We start from the raw sequence: 26,089 nt of genomic DNA, 5'->3' as shown, positions 1-26,089 counted from the left end.
GTTGGGGTGTAGTTCTGCAGGCATCAGGTACCTGTCACTACCTCTCCTACACAGCTGTTCTTCATGTATGGCAGCAGGCTATTAAACCATGGGAGGCATAACAGCCAAGCCCAACCCTGTCTTCACCCATTGACCAAACACAACCACTTTCCATCAGAAGTCACCGGGTGGTGATCAAGAGTGGGAACCTTGGCTGACTTTTTTTCTTCTTGTCCCTGGCCCAGGGGAGCGGTGAGGCAGGCAGGCACTCCCAGTGTTGGAGGTGCCGCCTTTCAGAGGAGACGTTGCACCGAGGCCCCATCTGCCTTCTCGGGTGGACAATTTCAAAGAAGAGCAGGGATGTTCTCCCCGTGTCCTGACCAACATTTATTCCTCAACCAACATCATTGAAACAGATTATCTCGACATTATCACATTGCTATTTGTGGGATCTTGCTGTGTGCAAATTGGCTGCTGTGTTTCCTACATTACAACAGTGACTACTTCAAAAAGTGTTTCATTGGCTGTAAAGCGCTTTGGGATGTCCCGAGGTCGTGAAAGTTGTTATATAAATGCAAGTCCTTCTTTCTTTCTCTCGGTCCATATTCAGGTAAGTATTTTTTACAAAGTTATCTTGTTGGTGGTGGCCTCCAGCTGTCCCTTTTAAGATCACATGTAGCCCTGGTTATCCTGAGCATAGCAGGCCCGGCACCAGCTGTGTTCAGGGCAGCCTAATTGTAGAATGGTTATAGCACAAGGAGGCTATTGGGCCCATCAAGCTCTTTATAACAGTAATCCAGTTAGTTCCATTTCCCCTCTCTTTCCCCGTAGCCCTGCAAATTTTTTCCCTTCAAGTATTTATCCAACTCCTTTTTGAAAGCCATGATTGAATCTGCTTCCACCACCCTTTAGGACAGCACAATCCAGATCATAACTACTCGCTGCGTAAAAAGTTTTCCCTCATATTGCCTTTGTTTTTTTTACCAATCACCTTAAATCTGTGTCCTCTGGTTCTCGACTCTTCCGCTAATGGGAACAGTTTCTCTTTATTTATCTGAACCCCCCATGATGTTGAATGCTTCTGTCAAATCTCCTCTTAACCTTCTCTGCTCTAAGGAGAACAAGTTTCAAGAAGAAGTCTTAAAACAGGCATTAGGCCCCATATATGAATATGTAAAGAGCCTAACGCCTGTTTCAGCCGCAGGCCCTGGACGCTTATAGTGGAGCCTTTACCAATATGGTGAGTGGCACACTTCCAACATGGAATGCGTGCACGCCACCCACCATATTGGAATCTTAAACAATCATTATAGGCCTGTAGCCAACAAATTTCTCTGCCAAGGAATCTGTGCAGAGGCTCAACGCTCCCTGGGCTTCAGGGAACAGGAAGGAGGATTGAGTGTGGTAAAGGTGCTGGATCAGTGCAACTTGTATTTCACAGCAAGTGTTTTGTAAACAAGAAATGGTTTGCTGTTGACTTTTATTTTGCTGGGATCCATTTAATTCAGTGATGACATCACCAGGCATCTGCCACCCAATCCAAAAACACCATGACAGCAGGACGCAGATTCAAACTAGCAAATTTGGGGACTGGTATCAGGAAATTCTAAGTCACACAAAGAGCAAACAACACACGGAAGTATTTCTAGATCGAGGTGAAACCCTAAGAATAACTTTAGAAACTGCTGGATGTTTTGATGGGGTGGGGCAAGTGTTATTTTTGCTTCCCTCTCTTGTAAACTGAAAGAAGGCAAAAAAAGGTCATGACCGCAGCTTAAGCATTACGTGACCTTAACAAGTTTGTGCTTTGACAATCAATTAGTGCGGTAGACGATTTGGCATTTTAATTTTTTGGGATGGGGGTAGTTTTTTTGCCCATTTCTTTCAGCAAGTTGCATTCCTACAGTCCCACTCCAAGACAGCAGGAAGCGCTCCTCACTTCCTAAGAAAGCATATTTTTGCAGCAAATATTACGGATCATTTTCCCCCCCTTGGATAGGAGAGCAGGAGGCGCCTCTTGTCTCAGACTGGAGCTCCTCGTTCAGAGGCTGTAGTGACCACAAAAAAAAATCCAGCAACTTTAAACCTCTGCGGGAACCGGAGTTGCGGAGTGAGAAGGAACAATTAATATATAAAGAAGAGACGGCAGATTTTGCACAAAGGAAATTGTATGATCGAGGAAACAAGACGCCTTAGGAGGGGGAAAAAAAGACCAGAAGCAACAAAAAAAAAGTTTTGGAAAAGTTTCTGAACTTGGGACAAAAAAATGTCAGTTTTGTGGAAGTTTGCAGGGAACGGAAAGGGTTGGATGGAGTTTGCTGCGAGTGTGAATCTGAAATGAATCGTGAAGCAGCGATTTTATAAAAAAAAGTTGTTTTTTTTAAAAGAAAACTCATTTTGTTACAGTTTTGTCATTTTGAGAATTTTTTTGCAGTTTGGAGCTTCGCGTTTCTTTCAATCACAGAAGTTTATTTTCACCTCAGCAAAATCTATAATTCGGAGGCGATTTTATTCTGCTGTAAAAGTTAACGTCTTGTAACGGAGGAACGCAATACATTTGGTGAATTCCCACCCACCTTATCCTCGTTACATCCTGGATACATCTCGGCTGCAGCAGAGAAACAGGAACATTGCAGCGATTCATGTCCCAGCCCAGTCCCCCTTTTCCTGCTCTGATCGCTCTCTGGACCACCTCAACCTCTTTTGTAGGGAATGTAAAAAGAAAAACTTCAATTATTTTTAAATATTCTCCCCACCACCAAGACATTTTTTCTTAAACTGTAATTATTACAGTTTTATCGCCAGCTCCGATTCTCCTGAAGCGCAGCCCTTTCATTTTTAAATATATATATATATATATTTGTCAACCAGTCGTCCGATTTAAATCGAGTGTGTTGGAATTCGCCTGGTCTGGGATTGCGGAGAGGAGGCATGCTGAGCTGGAATACAAAGACTCGCAGCCCTACATTCTCACACACTCCTCTCTCTCGCCTTTATTCCCACCATCTGAAGGCTTTTTAATTATTTTCTAACCCATCCACTCCCCCTCCCTCCCTCCTGATTTGAAGGACCTTCGCTGCTCCGAGGGGATTTGCTGCAGCCAGTGTTGTTGTCTCTCTTTATATATATATATATATATTTATATATAATCTACCCCCCACCCATGGTCAGTTTCCGTGTTGATTTCAGCTCTTGCGTGGATTCGATTTCCACCCAAACCTTCTCCTCCTCATGGACTGATTGAGAGAAAAGGGGGGAAATAATTCGCTAGCAACAGGATTAACATCTGATTACTGCATCTGCAATTTTTTTTTAGTGGGGGAAAAAAAGCAATTTCTAGACGAACAGTCATGACATCGCCTGCTAAATTCAAGAAGGACAAGGAGATCATTACCGAGTACGACACACAAGTCAAGGGTAGGTTTCATGTCTTTTCTATTTTATTCAGAATTGCAGTATTGTGTGTAAGGCAGAGTTTTGATACCAAGAAAATAATTACGAGCCGTCTAGGCTCTTACAGGGTTAACTGCAATGAATGCGTTGCTGTTCTTGGGCTGTTATTGCAAAATTAATCTCTAGGAAATCAATATTCAAATCATATTTTTAAATCTGGCAGCACTTTGAATATGTTAGCCATTTATAAGTGGCTGGATTCACACGTTGCAAAATACATAGTGCAATGCCTGCCCCGCATTTCCTCTTAGCCATGCATACAGATTGTTCTGCAATTCAGTTATTAGTTTTTAATTGAAAAAAAATCAGTCTTTTATAGGATGAATTTGAGGTGCTTGTGTACTACAGGATGGACCGGTGTGTTTGCTGATGGGTTTGGTGTGGTGGTGGAAATCTTAAATGGTGCGGGGGTGGGGGGGATTGCTGGGTCTTGCAGCAGAGGGGGTTAAGGGTCAAGTGATTGCAGTAACAGCTTACTACCAAAGCAACATGTTTTCTTAGCATGCAAGAAGGCCAGCATGCGGCAGTGTGACGTGCAGCATCTTTCCGAGACACTGCTGGTTAGTTTTTTCCAAAAATGTGAAGTTCCCTCAAGGAACCTTGCACAAGGTCCCAGGTTCAGCCCCAGTCTGTGCTGGCTTCAGTTAGGGCAACAGGTGGGCTACTGCAGTTGGTCCTGGTGCAACCCCCGCCCCGCCATGAGCTAGGGAATGATAATAAATTAGCCATGGTTTCCCCTCCTGATCGTTCACCACTGACTCCAGCTGGAAAGTGCATGGACAGATGTTGGGGAGGCAGAATCAGGCTCCGCTGTGATGCCAGTGTTAGTTGAATAGCCTTTCAAAGCTCGCTGCCTGGGCTTATACATAAAAGATATAAGCTCTTAAAATGAGGTACCTGAGGGAGGGAGGCAGGGGCTGGGAAGAGGAGGGTGCCCGGCACCTGTGAAACCCATACTCCAAGAGACAGCAAGGGTGAAATTTGTCTTGGGGCAATAGTGCAAAACGGGCAATAGCAAATTGACCACCGTTTTACTGCCCATTCGACGTAAATGGAAAAGAAAATCGTCCGTTTTGTGCTACTGTACGAGACCAATTTCCCCCCCCATCATCTTCAGGAGAGGAGGGCAGGAAATTGGGGGAGGTGGGCAAGTGTTTTGCTATATTTGGATGCAGTTTGATGCATCGTGATTGGACCCCCTCACCCTTCCCAACGCAAGGACCAGGGTACAGACCAAAGCCAGCTAAGTGAATGCCCAGCTTTCCTTTCCCTGAGGAGAAGGGCTATATCAAATTCTGAACCACGTCACAAAAAACATTGTGTGGATTTAAAATGCTGAATAATCCTGATCTCTACCTGCGGGTTTGGAGACGGGCAATAAAGGTGACAAAAGCACTCGGTCTCTCTAATTGCAGCTCGAGGACTTCAGTTATGAAGTCATGCAGAATAAGTCCCTCAATGAGAGGGACTCCTAAAGGAGTATTGAAAGTGCAGGGGTGAAATTAAAAAGGAAATTAGGAAAGCAAAGAGAGGGCATGAAAAAATACTGAGAAGTAAAATTAGGGAAAACCCAAAAATGTTTTATAAATACATAAAGAGCAAGAGGATAACAAAGTAAAGAGTAGGGCCTAGTAGAGACCAAAAACCTATGTGTGGAGGCGGAAGATGTGGGTATGGTTCTTAATGAATACTTTGCATCTGTCTTCACAAAAGAGGGGGTCGATGCAGAGATTGTAGTAAAGGAGGAGGAGTGTGAAATATTGGACGGGATAAACATAGTGAGAGAGGGAGTATTAAAGGGTTTAGCATCTTTGAAAGTAGATAAATCACCAGGCCCGGATGAAATGTATCCCAGGCTGTTAAGAGAAGCAAGGGAGGAAATAGCGGAGGCTCAAACCATCATTTTCCAATCCTCCCTGGCTACAGGCGTGGTGCCGGAGAATTGGAGGACTGCTAATGTTGTACCGTTGTTTAAAAAGGGAGAAAAGGATAGACCAAGTAATTACAGGCCAGTCAGTCTAACCTCAATGGTGGGCAAATTATTGGAATCAATTCTGAGAGACAGTATAAACTGTCATTTAAAAAGGCGCGGGTTAATCAAGGACAGTCAACATGGATTTGTTAAGGGAAGGTCGTATCTGACCAACTTGATTGAATTTTTTGAAGCGGTAACAAGGAGGGTCGATGAGGGTAACGCATTTGATGTAGTCTACATGGATTTTAGCAAGGCTTTTGACAAGGTCCCACATGGCAGACTGGTCAAAAAAGTAAAAGCCCATGGAATCCAAGGGAGAGTGGCTAGTTGGATCCAAAATTGGTTCAGTGGCAGGCAGCAAAGGGTAATGGTTGATGGGTTTTTTTGCAACGGGAAGGCTGTTTCCAGTGGGGTTCCGCAAGGCTCAGTACTAGGTCCCTTGCTTTAGAACATAAGAACATAAGAAATAGGAGCAGGAGTAGGCCAATCGGCCCCTCGAGCCTGCTCCGCCATTCAATAAGATCATGGCTGATCTGATCCTAACCTCAAATCTAAATTCATGTCCAATTTCCTGCCCGCTCCGTGGTATATATTAATGATTTGGACTTGAGTGTGGGGAGCTTGATCAAGAAGTTTGCAGATGATACAAAGATAGGCCATGTGGTTGATAGTGAGGAGGAAAGCTGTAGACTGCAGGAAGATATCAATGGACTGGTTAAGTGGGCAGAAAAGTGGCAAATGGAGTTCAATCTGGAGAAGTGTGAGGTATTGCATTTGGGGAGGGAAAACAAGGCAAGGGGATACACAATAAATGGGAGGATACTGAGAGGTGTAGAGGAACAAAGGGACCTTGGAGTGCATGTCCACAGATCCCTGAAGGTAGCAGGACAGGTAGATAAGGTGGTTAAAAAGGCATACGGGATACTTTCCTTTATTAGCTGAGGCACAGAATATAAGAGCAGGGAGGTTATGCTAGAACTGTATAAAACACTAGTTAGGCCACAGCTTGAGTACTGCGTACAGTTCTGGTCACCCCATTACAGGAAAGATGTGATTGCACTAGAGAGGGTACAGAGGAGATTTACGAGGATGTTGCCAGGGCTGGAGAATTTTAGCTATGAGAAAAGATTGGATAGGCTGGGGTTGTTTTTCTTGGGAACAAAGGAGGCTGAGGGGAGATTTAATTGAGGTATATAAAATTATGATTGGACTAGATAGAGTGGATAGGGAGGACTTATTTCCCTTAGCAGAGGGGTCAGTGACCAAGAGGCATAGATTCAAAGTATTTGGTCGTCTACAGGTCCAGGCTAGACGTGGCCTGTGGGGGCAGTCGCTCCGGCTGTCTGCCTCTCTTCCACAGCATTCTCCATGGAGAAGGAGCATGCGGTGTCTGCCGGTACGCTTGAGGCTTTCCGCGACTGGTGGGCACTGCAGGGGCTGGAGTGCTTCTTTGATCATTATAATAAAATTATTATTTGACTTATTTGGTTTTGATTTTGGTTTTATAAATAAAAACACACCCTAACGCCCCCCCCCCCCTTACAAAAGGGGGCCTGAGGACGAAAAAAAGTTACTCTTTTTAAAAAGAAACAAGAAAGCCTACTCTTCTTAAATTGACCAAAAAAAAAGTATTTGGTAGAAGGATTAGAGGGGAGCTGAGCAGAAATCTTTTCACCCAGAGGGTGGTGGGGGTCTGGAACTCACTGCCTGAAAGGGTGGTAGAGGCAGAAACCCTCAACTCATTTAAAAAGTACTTGGATGTGCACATAATCTACAGGGCAACGGACCAAGTGCTGGAAAGTGGGATTAAACTGGATAGCTCTTTTTTGGCCGACACGGACACGGTGGGCCGAATGGTCTCCTTCTGTGCTTTAATGACTTGCGGTATTCTGATAAACCCAGATAAGTTTTATTCTCTACATCCTAATCTGTGGTCAGCCATAAATGTGCCATTCATGGAAACCTGTTACCAAAGAGTCTCTAAATCAAACCTCTGAGAAATTCGCAACAGTATGCTTTTCATTTGCCTGATACGGATTGCACACTCTTCCTCCTGTAGGGACACTCTCCCAAGTCCACAGAATGTAGAACCAAGGTATAGAGACTCCCAAGTGTGTGCAGGGTTACTGCTGGTATTTAACCAGCCCAAACTGTGTGTCTTACCAGCACAGACTACTGGGAACCTTCCCACCATATACAGTGGCGGGGCCAGATTGGCCAACGTGAGGTTGGGGATCAAACTCGAGGCTTGGACGACATGACAGGAAGGGGACCAAGCTGGGGAATGTCGATTTACCTAGTTTGGAAATTGGGGAATGCAGACTTACCTAGTCAGGAAACTGGGAATTGGGGAATGCTGACTTCCCTAGTCTGGGAACTGGGAATTGGGGAATGCCGACTTATAGTCTGGGAATTGGGGAATGCCGACTTACATAGTCTGGGAATTGGGGAATGCCGCCTTACATAGTCTGGGAATTGGGGAATGCTGACTTACCTAGTCTGGGAACTGGGAACTGGGGAATGCCGACTTACATAGTCTGGGAACTGGGAACTGGGGAATGCCGACTTACATAGTCTGGGAACTGGGGAATGCCGACTTACATAGTCTGGGAATTGGGGAATGCTGACTAATGTAGTCTTGGAATTGAGAACTGCACATACTCTTAGGCTGAACCTGGAGGCCGAAGATGGGTGACAGGGAATGAAATGGAGGGGGTCGTCCAAAGCCATGCTAACTGACCTCAATGATTGGCGGGAGCCATGACACCCCTTCTCCCCACTGGCATTGCCACTGACTACATATCCAGCCAGGACCATTGGGCATTGGGTTGCGTGATTACCTGGACCTGAATCGGAGAAATTGCAGGCTCGGTGACAGTTCTGCCCTTTAGGGCCAATCGATGAGGCTGCTTGGTCAACCATTCATAGGAAAAAGTATTTTTATGTTAGTTTAGTATTTTGTGCATCTGTGGTACCAAAATTCTGCTTGTTTAGCTAATAAATTTGCTGATTGTCAATGCTTATTTTTCCCTTCGCCTAAGGAGTTGTCCTATGATTTAATGGTCAAACCTGTATATCCCATTGTCCATACCTTGAGTGCTTCCGGAATCCATCATAGTCCAAGGTAGACAAATTTCCCTTCTCTCTTTCCCCCTCCTCCCCTACAACCTATCCCTAGCACTCAGATAAAATAGACTTTACTGAATGGGCATGTTTGCCATGGCATAGGTGGGCAGAAAGATGGAGTCATAAGCTGTGTTGATATTTAAGTAAGACTGTGTACAGTGAGTCAGGGAATTGTATGCTTTCTAGTCGCGATATCTTAGCCTTCCTTCACAAATAGACCTTGATAAGACCACGTCTCTAACAGACAAGAATCAGTAAAAAAAAATTTTCCCTTTTGCGTTGAATTACATTTCTATCATGTCATTACTGACCCTCGGCAGGGCACAGAGAAGATGGTCCATCCTAGCACATGGCTGCTTCATTATTATGCAACATATGGAATCTCACTGAACTTAATGGGCAGTGTTTGCTGCTTTTTGTAAGAAGCTATGGATTCGGACTGGGGGCCACTCAACTAGTTTATTCAGCTAGTCATAACTTCTTTCTTCTCCACTGCCGCCCACCCTTAACTCCCCAGTTTGACTTCCAAGGTTGCCCTTGTCTCTGAACCGAAGAGATTCTTGATTCCAGGGATTGTATGGTCAGTGGCAAAAGGCCAGTTTCAGAATAGAGTCATGAAAAATTTCAGTTGAGGCCCCAATAATTGTAGTTTGGTCATATCCTTTCTATGTTTTGGTATTGCAAAGTTGTAGTGTGTGTGTGTGCATGTCTCTCTGTCTCTGTCTCTCTCTTCAATACAGTACACAACAGGGATAAGGGCAGCATCTAAATGTTGGGCTAATATCATGTTTGTATTCCCAACATTATGTTTGGATTAAACTGTAAGGATAATTGCTGTGTGCAGTAAGTTCATTGAACTTCAAAGCTGTGTTAAAATGTACTATCTTGGTCTTGGTGTAACAGTTGAAAGTTTCTGTACAGTCTCCTGTTAATTCAGTCATTTAATTCAATTACTGGATAATATAAATATTTTAGTACAAAACTTGACTCTGAATTAACAGGCGTAGACTGTAATCTGTTTCTTCCTATTACTAGATGTGAATGTCAAATACATTTTGAAGAGTATATATGTCATATTTCAGAGAGTTTTAGTGATTATTAAAGGGTGCTTCATAGCACTCTAGCCTTTCATCCATGAAACTTGGGTTTGAATCACATCCCAGACTGAGGGGGTAAATGTTTTTGCTCTTGGGCACGTCCTATGTGAAATGAGTCACTACCCAATTCCTACTGGACAAGCATAAAACTTTAAATCGGCACCAGTTGGCACTGTCCCGAGCTCTTATCCAGAGAGACCACAGAAAGCTTGTGTGGGAAATGAAAATATTCCTTGGGATTAAGACTCAACATTGGGGCAGTGTAGAAGGAGCTTGATCTGCAGCTGGCTGTACTGTACCTAACCTGGGAATGCTTGATACTTGGTGCCTGAAATGGGACAGTCCTCCATTCCTCAGTGTTACAATCCTTTGCCTTGATGAGCTTAAAAATTCAACAAAAAGAAAAGAAGTACTTCATGGTCTTCTGGTGTAGATGGGAGGAATGTGTCTTCAGTGTAGGTACAGTTAACCCATTACTGAATGAGATGGATGGAAATACTTTGATCTTAAATTTGCTGTGGATTGTGGCAGATCTCTAATAGACTTTGTGATCCTCTAACTAACCACACTAGGTAATTGGTGCCTCCGGGAATAAGGAACGACTGGGAGTCTCTCGGGAATTTAAGCAACTCTCTGCACGCTCTGTAGTAACATGTGTAATTAGTGTATCCCCTCCTCTCCTGACTCTTACTGGGGTGTGGTTCCACAATTGTCAGTCACTCTCTGGTACCTCACCCGAAAGCCACCCTTCATATTTGAGCCCAGCCCGGTGACCATGGGGTACTAGATCCGAGCCTAGTCCTGTTCTCTCTGATGTCCACACACATGTGTTTTCCAGAATGGGTCATTGGACAGAGGTCGGTGGCAGGAGCTGCAGTTTCTTTTTCCTTCCCTGACCCAGGGGCACTGAGGCCAGTCATAAAGTTTCAACAACAAAAACTTTCATTTATATAGCACCTTTAACATAGTAAAATATCCCAAGGCGCTTCGCAGGAGCATAAATCAGATAAAATTTGACACCGAGCCATGTAAGGAGATATTTATGACAGGTGACCAAAAGCTTGGTCAAAGAGAGAGGTTTTAGGGAGCTTTTTGAAGAAGGATAGAGAGGCAGAGAGATTTAGGTAGGAAATTCCAGAGCTTAGAGCCTAGGCAGCTGAAAGCACGGCCGCCAATGGTGGAGCGATGAAAATCTGGGATGTGCAAGAGGCCAGAATTGGAGGAGTGCAGAGATCTTGGAGGGTTGTAGGGCAGGAGGAGGTTACAGAAATAGGGTGGGGCGAGGCAATGGAGGGATTTGAAATCGAGAATTTTAAAATCAAGGCGTTGCTGGACTGGGAGCCAATATAAATCAGTGAGAACAGGGGTGTTAGGTGAGCGGGACTTGGTGCGAGTTAAGATATGGGCAGCAGAGTTTTGGATGTGCTCAAGTTTACGGAGGGTGCAAGATTGGGAAGTTGGCCTGGAAAACATTGGAATAGTCGAGACTAGAGATAACAAAGGCATGAATGAGGGTTTCAGCAGCAGATGAGCCAAGGCAGGGACGGAGACGGGCGATGTAACGGAGCTGGAAGTAGGCGGTCTTGGTGATGGAATGGATATGTATTCCAAAGCTCGCCTTTGGGTCAGATAGGATGCCAAGGTTGCGAGCGGTCAGGTTCAGCCTCAGACAATGGCCAGGGAGAGGGATTGAGTCGGTGGCTAGGGAACAGAATTTGTGGTGGGGACCGATGACATAGTCTTTGGTCTTCCCAATATTTTAGTTGGAGGAAATTTCTGCTCATCCAGTACTGAATGTCAGACAAGCAGCGTGACAAATCAGAGGCAGTGGAGGGGTCGAGAGAGTTAGTGGTGAGGGAGAGCTGGGTGTCATAAACGTACATGTGGAACCTGACATTGTGCTTCTACTGTTTCCCAGCTGAGGTCATCTCGTTAGCTTTGAGCTCTGCTTCATGATGCTGTTAGCTATTCCTGACAGCATTCTGCCTAAAGGAACCACCCTATGACAAAGTTACTAAAGAGCTGGCCTTGTATCATCAAATAAATCCAACAAGGCAGAAACTGTTCCACGCACAAAACATCTGTGTACTGGGGGTACGTTCTCTGATAACTGATTACATTGAAGTCAATCTTTCTAAACGTGGATTTTATACAAAGGCAAAAGGTTCTTTTGAAAATGATCAAAGTAAAGCCTTCCACTATATTACAGCCCAGGGCACAGAATTTGTTGTTCTGTAGCACCGATTCTTGTCTGCATTAAATGTCTGTACTTTACTGTTAGACTGTGGTGGGGAGTGCCAACATCAGATGTATAGTGAACAGTGAACCCTGCAGTTCTGGGTTCGGTCCCTGGTCTGTGCTAAGTTTAGCCAATCAGGAGTAGAGTGTAGTAGGCATTTGCTAGTCCATGCCCTGAGAAAGCACTCAGAGCCTGTCCTGTATCTATGGACCCTCTGAGATTTCAGTCAAATCATAGAGGATTAGAATTTAATTGAGTCTAATGATTGATTTCTGATTCCTGTTCTGTTATGACCCAGATTGGATGAAATAAATTACTGTCCCTTATAATTAAAATGGGAATAGGTATCTGTGCACCTTCCCCAAATGTACCCATTACTTTAAGGGACTGTTTCTGATTGCACAGTAGTGTGACAGTTCAAGCCCTTTTCTGCTGAGGATTGCTTGTCCAGTCTTTTCCCCATTTTTCATTAGACTCTTCCATCCCTTCATATAGTTGAGTCATGCCAAGCTCCAGTCCATCAGGTGAGACGGAATGTGTTGAGGGGGGCAGGTTTGGCTGGGATTATAAGAGGATATCTCAGGATAGACGAATGTCTAATTGACCTGGTTTATTTCCTCTTGAATTTTTCTTCCCTGTCCTGAATGTGTGAGTTCCTTGCTCGGGTACAGCCTCACAAGCAACGACTGACCTTGGGCACCTCACCCAAAAGGGTAGTCTTTGTGTGAGCATAGAAGATGTGTGTCGGTAAACTATTCAACTGTGGAGGGTATCGTCGCCAATCATGGTATGTTTGCCTAGTGGTTAATGTTATGAACTAGGAACCCAGAGGTCATGAGTTGAGATCCCACCATGGCAAGCTATGAAATCAATTTTTTTTAAAAATCTGGTAATTTATGGGCTGGCACCAGAACAATAACCATGAAAACTGCCGATTGTTGTAGAAACCCACTGGGTCACTTATGTCCTTCATGGAAGGGAAGCTGCACCACCTCAACTGCTGCCCTAGCTGAGATCAGCTCACTTGGCACAGATCAGGGACCAAACTTGGATTCTTCCAGCCTAGTTTTGTCCCGGCTGGTCGCAAACGGGGCCAGCAAGAGTAGTCTTGAAGCTGCTCTCTCTTCCTTGCCCTGTGAGCTGGAAGTCTGCGACTGAAGAGGTTAAGGCTTCTCAACCAGCTGTGCGTTCCAGTATTTGATGCAGTGAAGCAAAAGAACTTGAGATATTTATAAACCCTGAGCAACCTGCAGATCACGATTGGATTTTATGAAAAATATCAGTTCTGTGAATGAGGAAGGAACTTATTCCATCCTTTTTTTACTTTCATTTGTGTAGTATCTAACACAATGAGTGAACAAAGGAGTTAAGTGTGAGGCTGTACCACAGGGCAGTGCAGTTAGCTTCATGGCAACTAAGCCAATAAACAAAGAATTGCAAAGAATGTACAGCACAGAAACAGACCATTCAGCCCAACTGGTCTATGCCAGTGTTTATGCATTTGTTAGTGACTATCTTATTTATGGCTCCTAGTTCTGGTCTCCCCCGCAAGTGGAAACATCTTCTCTACGTCTACCATCCTGACTTGGACATATATCACCGTTCCTTCATCATGACTGGGTCAATATCCTGGAATTTCCTATCTAACAGCATTATTGGATTTGTTAGTGATTATCTTATATTTATGGCACCTAGATCTTGCTGTAGGCTAGTCGGGGACTTGGAGGTATTTCAAGAGTATTGGGCAGTTTTTCTGCGGCTGTACTAAAAGTCTGGTGAGAGTGTGACTGTTTTAGTCCTAATTGCAATCTGATGACCTCTGCTGGAAAGTGCGTGGCCAGAGTTCAGGTGAGAATAGGATCAGGATTGGGCTGTGATGCCCTGTACAATGGAACAGCTTGCCAACACTCCTTGTCTAGGCCACTCGTTTTCCACCTTTCCAGCAAATGTTGGTGCCCTCCCAGAATCCCTTGCAAATGCTGATGCCCTTCCAGGGTCCCTGGCAGGGGTCATAAGGGGTTGGCATTTACACTGGGTCCCTGGAAGGGGTTGGTAGGGGTCAGCATTTACACTGGGTCCCTGGAATGGGTTGGTAGGGGTCAGCATTTACACTGGGTCCCTGGAATGGGTTGGTAGGGGTCAGCATTTACACTGGGTCTCTGGAAGGGGTCGGTAGGAGTTAGCATTTACACTGGTTCCCTGGAAGGGGTAGGTAGGGGTTGGCATTTACACTGGGTCCCTGGAAGGGGTCAGTAGGGGTCGGCATTTACACTGGGTCCCTGGAATGGGTTGGTAGGGGTCAGCATTTACACTGGGTCCCTGGAATGGGTTGGTAGGGGTCAGCATTTACACTGGGTCTCTGGAAGGGGTCGGTAGGGGTTAGCATTTACACTGGTTCCCTGGAATGGGTTGGTAGGGGTCAGCATTTACACTGGGTCTCTGGAATGGGTTGGTAGGGGTCAGCATTTACACTGGGTCTCTGGAAGGGGTCGGTAGGGGTTAGCATTTACACTGGTTCCCTGGAATGGGTTGGTAGGGGTCAGCATTTACACTGGGTCCCTGGAAGGGATCGGTAGGGGTCAGCATTTACACTGGGTCCCTGGCAGGGGTCGGTAAGGGTCAGCATTTACACTGGGTCCCTAGTAGGGGTCGGCAGGGGTCAGCATTTACACTGGGTCCCTGGAAGGGGTCGGTAGGGATCACCATTTACACTGGGTCCCTGGAAGGGGTCGGTAAGGGTCAGCATTTACACTGGGTCCCTGGAAGCAGAAAGTGGTGGTTTTGTGTGTTGCAAAACAATTTATATCTGTCGCTTACTATAAACTACATAGGGGACATTTTCTGCTGTTCGTTATTGACAGTGAAGTAGTTCATGTGTTACTTGTACACACACTTCATATAAACAGTGAATGGGGGGCATCTTCCCTAAAATGACTCAAATGGAGTTCAATTAAGATTCATAGTGTGGACACACAGGATGGGGGCAGGGAGGGTAGGATTAGTCTGGTAGCACATGCAGTGACATCGTAAATACACTAAAGAAAGCAGGTTTGCAATAACTATACAGCAATTCTCTGGTATCCCTACAGATAGAGGCTAATGAGTTGGCAGTTAAGTGGTCATAAACTGATATCTTAAAGCAGGTTCTTCAGATCATCTCCCTGGCTGAATTAATGCCGCAGGCAAGTGGTCGCACAAAATCCCATCCCCGTTTTATAATTTTAACCCCTCACTTTGGAACATTGACATGCTCTGGATGGAGTTTCGGCCACAACTGGAATATTGTGTCCAGTTCTGGGCATTGCACTTTAGGAAAGATGTGAAGGCCTTAGAGTGGGTGCAGAAGAGATTTACTAGAATGATTCCAGGGATGAGGGACTTCAGTTACATGGATAGACTGGAGAAGCTGGTGGTGTTCTCCTTGGAACAGAGACGGTTGCGAGGAGATTTGATAGAGGTATTCAAAATCATGAAGGGTCTAGACAGAGTAGAGAGAGAGAAACTGTTCCCATTGGCAGAAGGGGCAAGAACCAGAGGACATAGATTTAAGGTGATTGGCAAAAGAACCAAAGGTGACATGAGGAGAAACTTTTTTACACAGTGAGTGGTTAGGATCTGGAATGCTCTGCCCGAGGGGGTGGTGGAGGCAGATTCAATCATGGCCTTCAAAAGGAAATTGCATAAGTACTTGAAGGGGAAAAATTTGCAGGGCTACGGGGATAGGGCAGGGGAGTGGGACTAGCTGGATTGCTCTTGCATAGAGCCAGCACGGACTTGATGGGCCGAATCGCCTCCTTCCGTGCTGTAACCTTTCTATGATTCTATGAATTGGGGGGGAGGGGAATTATGGATCTGCAGAATTAGATGCCAGTGTGAATGGGAAAATCGGAAGCAGAGTTAACTTTACCCCCACCCCTTCTTTAAATCGCTGGAAGATATTTGCATCTATGCCAGGGTCAGATCTGGGATCAGAATGCTGGTCTGACCCACTGTCCACAAGCAACACATCGCACACCTGGGCTAAGGGAGATGGAATCGAGCAGAAAATAATTGTAACTCTTTGGATTCATTTGTGCTTTTGAAGCCTTTAATCCAGTTATTGTTTGTCCAATGCACCTGAAGTCTGAGTCCATAATTTGGAATCCTGTAAATGGGGCTGTCCATACACTTGTGTCTTTCAATCATTCCTAGTTAGGTGTTTTAACGCAGATGGCTCGACGTGGACATTTTGCCCAGTGTCCCCTCCTTCAGTTGACATCGCAAAGTTTTGTGAAAATATTGCCCCATGGAGTCCTGTCCACAGCCCCTGTGTTCTCATCAGTAATAAGGAACAGACACACTGATCCTACGGTTCATTGCCCTGTAGGCATTGGCTGATCATGGTAAACATTTGCTTTTAAAAATCCAAGTGAAGGTTAGAAAGTTGGCTTGTTGTTGGGGGTTTTCACTTTTTTTTTGATGGTGGGAAAAAGACGGGAGTCTTGAGCCCTTGACTTCCCCCCCCCCCCCCCCCCCCCCCTCCCCCCATTCTGCTGACTCTCCCTGGGGGTAGCTTCCCCCCCCCTGCCCTGGTATCCCAACCAAGCAGCCACTTTACACGTACAAGCCTGCAGAGTGAGTGTTAGCAGACTGTTTGATTGTGCGAGGGGGGCATTACCGCCTAGCCCTATCCTGGCTTCACTCGACAACCACACGTATCCTCTCCAACAGGGGCACTGGGTAGAGATCATGAGCAGGATCTCTGTCTCCTCCACTCCCCAGTTCTGAATGCCAAGACCAATTATATACATTAAAAAGTTTTAAAAATAAGATTACCTCTCTGCCTTTAGTATATTCTAATTACAATCTGACAAATTCGTAATTTAAAAGGAAGCTTGTCATTCGAAGGGCTGGTAATTATTTCGTGACATTTGGGATTAAGGAGATTGTGGTTTTGTTTGGGGGGGGAGGGGAGGACCTAATTATAATGCTTAATGACTTCCTCTTTCAGGACCCTCGAGCTGCTTTAATGAGGGTTAATTAGGGACACAGCGCTAATGATGGCTGAGGCAGCTGTACCACAAGCCCACTTGGCAGATCCCCCAGTCACGTGATGAATCGAGAGTTTTACGCACCCAATTCCGGGTTGGTTTAAATTGCGATGAATATGTTTATTTCTTCCCACCCCCCTCGCCTGAAGGTGCTGCTTCTCGTGGACTCTGCAGATACAGCCACCTTCTGGTAATTCATCCAAGAGGCCATTCTTGATGAGTGAGCCTAGACTGGCCAGAAAATTGAATCTGGGGGTTATCACAGCTGAAGCTGATCCTGTTCTCGCCTGATGTCCATGCTCACTTGCTTTCCAGGAGGTGACACTGGATTTTGATTAGGACTGGGAACCTCAAGTGCCTGAATCCTATCTCCCTTTCCCTAGCCTAGGGTAGCTTGGGCCAAAAGCAGTGTCCCCAGGCTGAAATCAGACAACACAACACAGACCAGGAATTGAACCTGCAACATTCCTGATCTGTATGGTTGATTCACTTCTTGTCATTTGCTTTCTGTTATCCATTTATAATAATGCGTTAAGTTCAGAATAAACATGCACTGATAAGCTGCGCTCTCATATCTGGGGTCATTGGGAGCCCTGGAGTTTGTGTTGTGACTGAGTTTATGCTGAGGTAAATATACCACGTCCTGCCTTTGGCTTGTTGTTATTATTTGTGGATACATCTGAATAAAGGAAGCAGCTTCAGGTCCCCACTGCAGCATCCCTGACTTACAACCCAGTGCAGTTTGTGGTAATGTATTCAGATCTTCAGTGCAAGAGTCAGAATGTGATCTGTTGTAGTCAGACCTGCACCAGTTACAGTCTCTGCTGAAGGCTCGTCTCTGTCACAAGATTCCTATCTCTGGAGTCCAAAGACTGTCCTCTGGATTCTCAGTGAGAACATATCCCAGAAACAACTGTGGCCCCTTGTATTGGGTGGGGGCATGTTTGTGCAGGAAGGTTGCATTTATATCACACACTATCCCAAAGACAATGAACTACTTTGAAGTCTGTTGTCAGCAGCCATTTTGCATGCAGCAAGATCCCATAAGTATGAGTGAGATGATTGATCAGTAAATATATATCTTTTGGTGCTGATATGTAAGAGAGGGATGTTAGCTAGCACACGGGAGAACTTTTTTTGCTTTCTAGGCTGTAGATTGTAGGTGGAGAGGAAATCTGAATATTTTCTGTTTCTGTTCCAACAATATAATTTCTGATGCTGATGCTGACTGACTTCTTCAGTGCTGGCCTGCTGTAAATTCACAAGTTCCGTGGCCCCACAGTTTGTATTCCCCATCGAGACCCTTAGAGGGGTGCGGTAATATGAAGCTCATTCATCAGCTGCTTCTCCAGAGGCGTGTGGCAGTGTGGAGCCGCAGCATCTTATCCGATTGGAGTCGGTGATCTCGATGCCAATAGAATTTCACAAAGCCAAGTGTGTGCACACAATCTCCGAGCAAGTGTGTTAAGTTCAAAGAATGTTCGAATCATAGAACCTTATAGCACAGTAGGAGGCCATCTGGCCCGCCATGCCTGTGCCGGCTCTTTGAAAGAGCTTTCCAATTTAGTCCCACACCCCAGCTTTTGCCCCCATAACCCTGCAAATTAGTTCTCTTCAAGTACATGTCCAATTGCCTTTTGAAAGTTCCTATGGAATCTGCTCCCAAACCCTTTCAGGTAGTGTGTTCCAGATCTTTACAACCCCCTGTGTGAAAAAAAATTCTCCGCGTTTCCCCTTTAGTTCTTTTGCCAATTATTTTAAATCTATGACCTCTGGTTGCCAACCCACTTGGCAGAAGAAACAGTTTCTCCCTAGTTGCTCTATCAAAACCCCTTTATAATTTTGAACTCCTCTATTAAATCTCCCCTTAACCTTCTCTGCTCTAAGGAGAACAATCCCAGCTTCTCCAATCTCTCCAAATAACTGAAGTCCCTTATCCCTTGTATCATCCTGGTAAATCTCCTCTGCAATGTCTCCAAGACTTGGAAATCCTTCCTAATGTGTGATGCCACAGTTGTACACAGTACTCTAGATTAGGCCTACCCAGTGATTTGTAAAGCTTTAGCGTAACTTCCTTATTTTTGTACTTAATGCTCCTATTTACAATGCTGCTATTTGAAACTGAAGTAAAGATTAGTTGGCGTCACTGGCAGAGTTGCTGCCATCGTGCCTCTGTGGTGGTTTGAGTGTGTGTGGGATTCTTCACTACATCTCCTGTTCATCCTTCCTTCTTCAGGGAGGAAAGAAAGATTTTCATTTATAGATAGCTTTCTCACATCTCTCAACGCCTCAACTCCTTCATATGCAACAAATTACTTTGGAGTGCAATGACTTGTTATGTAGGCAAATGTGACAGTCACTCTGCACACAGTAAGGTCTCATAAACCGCAGTGAAACCTTTGACCAGTTAATCTCTCTCGTTGGTGGTGTTGGTTACGACACTGGGAGAAATCCTCTGCTCTTTTTCAGATAGGGCCATGACATCTTTTATACCCATCTGAACAGGTTAGCAGGGTCTTGGTTTAACGGCTCATCCGACAGACAAAACCTCTGACCGTACAGCTCCCTCAGTACTTCTCTGGAGTGTTTGCCAGGATTACTTGCTTGAGTCCTGGAGTGTGTCTTGAGGTGAGAATGTAACCATAGAGCCAACTGAGTGGAAGGTGCATCCTTGTGGATGCCAGGGTCAGGACAGGATTGGGCTTGTGTGTGATGCCCTTTATGGTGGAATAGCCTGCTGACACTCCACTGTCTGGACTCCCACATGAAGAATAGTTACTTGGGCGCAGTATGGAAGGTAGCTGGTACTTGTGGAAGTGTATCCCAGCAAAGGTCAGCATCTTTAAGCAAAGGGGAGAAAATTGAAAAATGACTCTGGGGTATAAGGGCTCGAAATAGCTTTCTATCTTCTCCACTCATGGAAATCATAGAATCGTGGAAAGGTTACAGCACAGAAGGAGGCCATTCGGCCCAATGAGTCCATGCCAGCGCTATACAAGAGCAATCCAGCCAGTCCCACTCCCCTGCCCTATTCCCATAGCCGATGGAGAAGAATGTGAACCAGAGTCTGCTCCCCAAACAAAACATAGAAACTAAGATTGACCAAACTTCCTCATCTTCACTTTGAATCTTGAAAGCAAATTTTTCCCCTAACCAGCCAGCCTCCACTTGGCAGTGGAACGCATTGAGCCTGGTGTGGACTGTTCCCTCTGGAGCTATTCTCTGCCCACTGACAAAAAAATCTCTGAACACCAACCGCACAAAGGGAGCATTGGGTTGAAAGAATAATTAACCATGAAGGCAAGCTGAGGCAGCTGACCTTAGCTCCGTTACTGTAACGGCATGTTAGCAACAGCTCGATCAAAAAAACCAGCGTGCAATCAACAGACGACTGGTTACTCCCTGACGCAGTACGAATTGTGTGTCTGTGTGTGTGTGAGAGAGAGACAGCGGAAGACAGTGATGGCTTGTGAATAATGATCACTTTGGGAGTTGCTGTAAATGGATCATTACCTAAAATGGTCATTGTTTTGATGTGATGTTGGGTGGAGCTTTATATCAAAATTAGAAACTCCAGAAATTGCAATGCCCATTTCTTTTGCATCACAAACCATTGATTGTAAACTGGCAATTGTCCTTTTCATTGGTGGGGGGTTTCTGCCAACAATAAAGATTAATGGTAGTCACTGGTCATTCAGTATTGGTTTTCTGCTGATTCTTTTTTACCCCTCTTTTGTGTGCATCTAACTGGCAGCGTTAAAAGGAAATGTGTGCATTGCACAGACTCTCTCACACACACCAGTCTTCTGCTTTTTGCATTCAGTATCTACATCAAGCACTTCTAGGCCAGTTACATCACAGATTGGATCTCAAGAAAAGCTCCCTCTACATTGTCCCATCAAACATTCCCAGGGCAGGTACTACACTGGTTAGATACAGAGTAAAGCTCCCTTTATACTGTCCCATCAAACACTCCCAGGGCAGGTACAGCACGGGTTAGATACAGAGTAAAGCTCCCTCTATACTGTCCCATCAAACACTGCCAGGGCAGGTACAGCATGGGTTAGATACAGAGTAAAGCTCCCTCTAAACTGAGTTGAGACTGTGCAAGCAGATTTCATGTAAGAACTCTGACTGGTAGATACGAGAGAACTTTCACTCCATTGGTATGGTTTTTGACACAGGATGCAGACCAGAAACGCTGACTGTCTGTTCTCTCCACAGACGCTGCCAGACCTACTGGGTGTTTCCAGCATCTTCTGTTTTTGTTCCTCATTTCTGAATGCTGCCAACTGTTCCTATTAATGTCATTGGAGAGGAACTCTGCAATGTCACCCAGGGGGAGTTTGATGCAAAATGACTGTTTCTGGGCTGCCTCTAAGCAGCAGTTCCAAAATATAAAATACTTTAATGGAATAACTGAGACACACCAGCCACAGTATAGACATCTCCCATTGCACCATTTAGAGTAGGGCTGCTTCAATGCAATATCCTTCATTTTTTTTAAAAAAAAGCCTTTTCTCATTTGCAATTACCTGCCGATTAGTACTTGGTATGTTTGCGATCATTAATGATCTAGCTGAGGGGAGGAGATAGTGTAGTGGTTATGGGACTGGACTTGCAACCAAAAGGTCACAAGTTTAAGTCCCAGAAGGGCAAGTTGTGAAATTGAATTCAACAAACCTGATCATTTATGGTTAGCACCAGAAAAAAATGGCTATGAAACCCATCAGATTGTTGCCTGCAATGTAGTTCTATGTAGTTGACTATTAATTGCCTTTGAATGATGTCTTCCCTTCGAATACTTTAATGAACAAATGCCCCTCCCCCCAAAATAAGAGTATCAGCAAAATTCAGCACCTCAATATAAATGAAATGGAAGTCCCAGATAATCTGAATGAGCTTAAAACAAATAAATTGAAGATAATCGAACGTGGGACCTTCCTGTTCTGTACAGCCCAACTCTGCCAGGTTGTGCAATTACACGCTGAACCACCGTGACTAACCTACTTTTAACTACATCCGCTAATTGCTTAACATCGTAGAGTTTGGAGCAGGGATTTCTACTTCTGCACGATTTTCCCGTCCGTTAATGTGAACCGGTGGGCAATCTTGGGCTGGCGAGTGCAGAGGTAGAAAACCTCATTCAGGAAATTTGGATTCAAGTGGCCTATTGCCTTTCGCTTGTATAGTATACATAACATTGGCTCAGACACAACTGGAGTATTGTGTGCAGTTTGAGGCACCCTATTATAGGAAGGATGTTGGAGCCATGGAAAGGGGACAGTGAAGAGTCACTAGAAATGGGACCAGGAATGAGGTTCTAGTTATGAAGAAAGACTTTTTTTTTTAAATGGAAGAGCAGATTAAGGGGGGAATCTAATAGAGGTTTGCAAAATTGAAATTTATGCAGAGCATAAATAGTGCAAGATAATTTCCACTGGTTGGTGAATGGGTAGCAAGGGGGCACAGACTGAGGATTATTACTAGAAGAATGAAGAGGGATGTTAGATTTTTTTCACAGAGGGTTATTAGAATATGATGTGCTTTAGCACAAGTGGCTGTTGAGGCAGAGATGAGAACATCAGTTAGCTGGATAAGTAACTATTTGAAAAGGAAGAATATAAAAGGATACAGAGAAAGGGGAGGAAAATGGGATTGGTGTGGACAGCTCCAGTTGGCGAGTGCAATGGACTGCTTTGCCACCTCTGTGCTGTAATTTCGTGGGGACCTTTCTAAGAAAGGAAGAATTTGCTTTTATACAGCTCCTTTCACATTTTCAGGATGTCCCAAAGAACTTCACAGCCAGTGTATTACTTTCGAAGTGCAGTTACTACTCCTTTTGTAGGAAAATGTGGCAGCCAAGGTTGCATATAAGAAAGATCCCACAAATAGCAACGAGATTAATGAACATAGGAACAGAAGGAGGCCATTCAGCCCCTCGTGCCTGTTCTGCCATTCAATTAGATCATGGCTGATCTGTACCATATCGCCTTGGTTCTGTAACCCTTAATACCCTTACCCAACAAAAATATCAATCTCAGATTTGAAATTTTCAATTGACCCCCAGCCTCAACAGTTTTTTTGGGGGAGAGTTCCAGATTTCCACTATCCTTTGTGTGAAGAAGTGCTTTCTGTCATCATCTGTTTTCCTGTTGTTGGTTGAGGGAGGAGTGTTGAGGGAGAACACCGGGAGAACTCCCCTGCTTTTCTTAGTGCCATGGGATCAAACGGGGCCTTGGTTTAACATCTTATCTGAAAAAAACAGCACCCCCGACAATACAGCACTCCTCGCTGCTGCCCTGGAGTGTCAGTTCAGGTTATCTGCTCAAATCCCTGAGTGGGACTTGAATCCACAAACCTACCACTGAGCCAATCTGATTTTAATTCATAAATTCTGAAGAATCCTAATTCCTCTAGTAATAGACATTGCAGCATTCCAATGGAATAATGGAAGAAGTGCTAGATGTTAAAACATTCTTTTGTGAAAAGGATGCACCATACAGTGCCAACAGAGATACTGCGATGAGTCAATTTTCTTTTCTGAATTTCCAAAGGAACGGATGACTCATTTGGATCCCAGTCAGTGGGGATGGTGGAGTAACTCTAAGCCCGACTTGGGGGCTTTTGGACCACTTTGTTAAAGTCCTCGGTGCGTTGGTGATTGAATTTCTCTGGATGGCACAGTCTCTTCTGCCTTTAACGGTGAACCTGTTTGTGTAATAGTTGTGTTGTGTTGACTTATTGTGATACCTGGTCTCTCTTCAGTAAATGGTTTGCATTTACATTATTTTAAGCAGTTTCCTTCCCCAATATTTTTCGTTAGATACAACTTGCTGTTGAATTAGTTTCTTTGAGGTGCAAGTTGAATCCTGGGAGCGGGTGCTGCCTTCTGTTTGGAGAGTTCTATCTGTTCCCCACCCCCATCCTGCCAATCTTCTGTACTCGTTGAATCTCCTTCATTGGATGAAGAATTTGTTTGTGTTGGCGACTCTTCCTAAAGCAGCACCGACATGTTTCTGTCAAGTCAGTGCCCACCTTACTCTTTCTTCCTCCCCCACCCCCCCATGGGATACAATGGTTTGCCAAAAAATGGGCAATTTACCCAGTTGAGTCCAAGCTAGTGCTGGATTCCTGGTTGGTGAAATGTGGCCTGTGATGGTTGATATGATGGACTGCAACACAAACTTCCTTGCTACTGTACCCATACGTATAAGAATGAGAACATAAGAAATAGGAGCAGGAATAGGCCATATGGCCCCTCGAGCTTGCTCCGCCATTCAAGCAGATCGTGGCTGATCTTCAACCTCAACTCCACTTTCCTGCCCGATTCCCATATCCCCTGATTCCTCAGAGTCCAAAAATCTATATGATCAATTGAGGAAGGTGGAATTTAGGGTCCAGTTAAGTAACAGTTCAGACTGTCACTTTGTAACTGTCTTTGTGAGTTGGAACTCCCGAGTTGCCCATTCTCTGCACTGTATCTTTGACATTTGACAATTTTGAATTTATCTCTTTGTGCAGAAGTGGATCGTATTCTCTTGGTTGTAGAGGCGAGGAAACCCACGTAATGCCTCTGCAGCATGACTGAACCTCGGCCGTACTTTTAGGCGCTTTAGAATCATAGAATGGCCTCCTTCTGTGCTGTAACCATTCAGCCCGTCGAGTCCCTGCTGGCTCTCTGCAAGAGCAATCCAGCTAGTCCCACTTTCCGCCCTATCCCCGTAGCCCTGGAAATTTTTCCCCTTCAAGTACTTATGCAATTCCCTTTTAAAAGCCACGATTGAATCTGCCTCCACCACCCCCTCAGGCAGTGCATTCCAGATCACAACCACTCGCTGTGTAAAAAAGTTTTTCCTCATGTCGCCTTTGGTTCTTTTGCCAATCACCTTAAATCTATGTCCTCTGATTCTTGACCCTTCCACCAATGGGAACAGTTTCTCTCTCTCTCATCTATCTACACCCTTCATGATTTTGAATACCTCTATCAAATCTCCTCGCAACCTTCACTGCTGTAAGGAGAACAACCCCAGCTTCTCCATTCTATCCACGTAACTGAAATCCCTCACCCCTGGAATCATTCTAGTAAATCTCTTCTGCACCTTCTCGAAGGCCTTCACATCCTCCCTAAAGTGTGGTGAACAGAACTGGACACAATATCCCAGTTGTAGCCAAACTAGTGTTTTGTAAAGGTTCATCATAACCTTCTTGACTTTGTACTCTATGCCTCTATTTATAAAGCCCAGGGACCCCTCTGCTTTTTTAATCGCTTTCTCAACCTGCCCTACCACCATCAACGATTTGTGTACATATACCCCCAGATCTCTCTGTTCCTGCACCTCTTTTAGAATTGTACCCTTCAGTTTATATTGCCTATCCTCGTTCTTCCTACCGAAATGTATCACTTCACACTTTTCTGCGTTGAATTTCATCTGCCATGTGTCGGCCCATTCCACCAACCTGTCTATATACTCTTGAAGTCTATCACTATCCTCCTCATTGTTCACTACCCTTCCAAGTTTTGTGTCATCTGCAGATTTTGAAATTGTGCCCTGTATACCCAAGTCCAAGTTATTAATATATATCATAAAAAGCAGTGGTCCTAGTACTGCCCCCTGGGGAGCACCACTGTACACCTCCCTCCAGTTTGAAAAACAACTGTTCACCACTACTCTCTGTTTCCTATTACTTAGCCAATTTCATATCCGCACTGCCACTGCCCCCTTTATCCCATGGGCTTCAACTTTGATGACAAGCCTATTATGTGGCACTTTATCAAATGTCTTTTGGAAGTCCATATACACCACATAAACCGCATTGCCCTCATCGACCCTCTCTGTTACCTCATCAGAAAACTCAAATCAAGTTGGTTAAACACGATTTGCCTTTAACAAATCCGAGCTGGCTTTCCTTAATTAATCCCCATTTGTCCAAGTGACTGTTAATTCTGTCCCGGATTATCATTTCTAAAAGTTTCCCCACTACCGAGGTTAAACTGACTTGCCTGTATTTGCTGGGTTTATCCTTGCACCCTTTTTTGAACAAGGGTGTAACATTTGCAATTCTCCAGTCCTCTGGCACCACCCTTGTATCTAAGGATAATTGGAAGATTATGGCCAGTACGTCCGCAATTTCCACCTTACTTCCCTCAGCAACCTAAGATGCATCCCATCCGGAACCAGGTGACTTA

General features: G+C 44.8%; 1 protein-coding gene across 1 annotated transcript in view; it reads left to right on the top strand.

Moving 5' to 3' along the window:
• Positions 1–1,952: 1,952 nt before the first annotated feature.
• The window catches only part of srgap2 (SLIT-ROBO Rho GTPase activating protein 2), a 195,077-nt gene continuing 170,940 nt past the window's right edge, over positions 1,953–26,089 (top strand). Inside the window, exon 1 of the mRNA XM_068007742.1 lies at positions 1,953–3,396. Within this exon, the coding sequence (XP_067863843.1) occupies positions 3,330–3,396 (67 nt within the window). The 5' untranslated portion in view covers positions 1,953–3,329. The remainder of the gene's footprint in view (positions 3,397–26,089) is intronic.

Source organism: Heptranchias perlo, chromosome 27, assembly GCF_035084215.1.
Source record: "Heptranchias perlo isolate sHepPer1 chromosome 27, sHepPer1.hap1, whole genome shotgun sequence".
In the NCBI taxonomy this organism is placed as follows: domain Eukaryota; kingdom Metazoa; phylum Chordata; class Chondrichthyes; order Hexanchiformes; family Hexanchidae; genus Heptranchias; species Heptranchias perlo.
The sequence above is the reverse complement of the archived record's forward strand: the minus strand, read 5'-3'. Positions and strand labels throughout refer to the sequence as shown.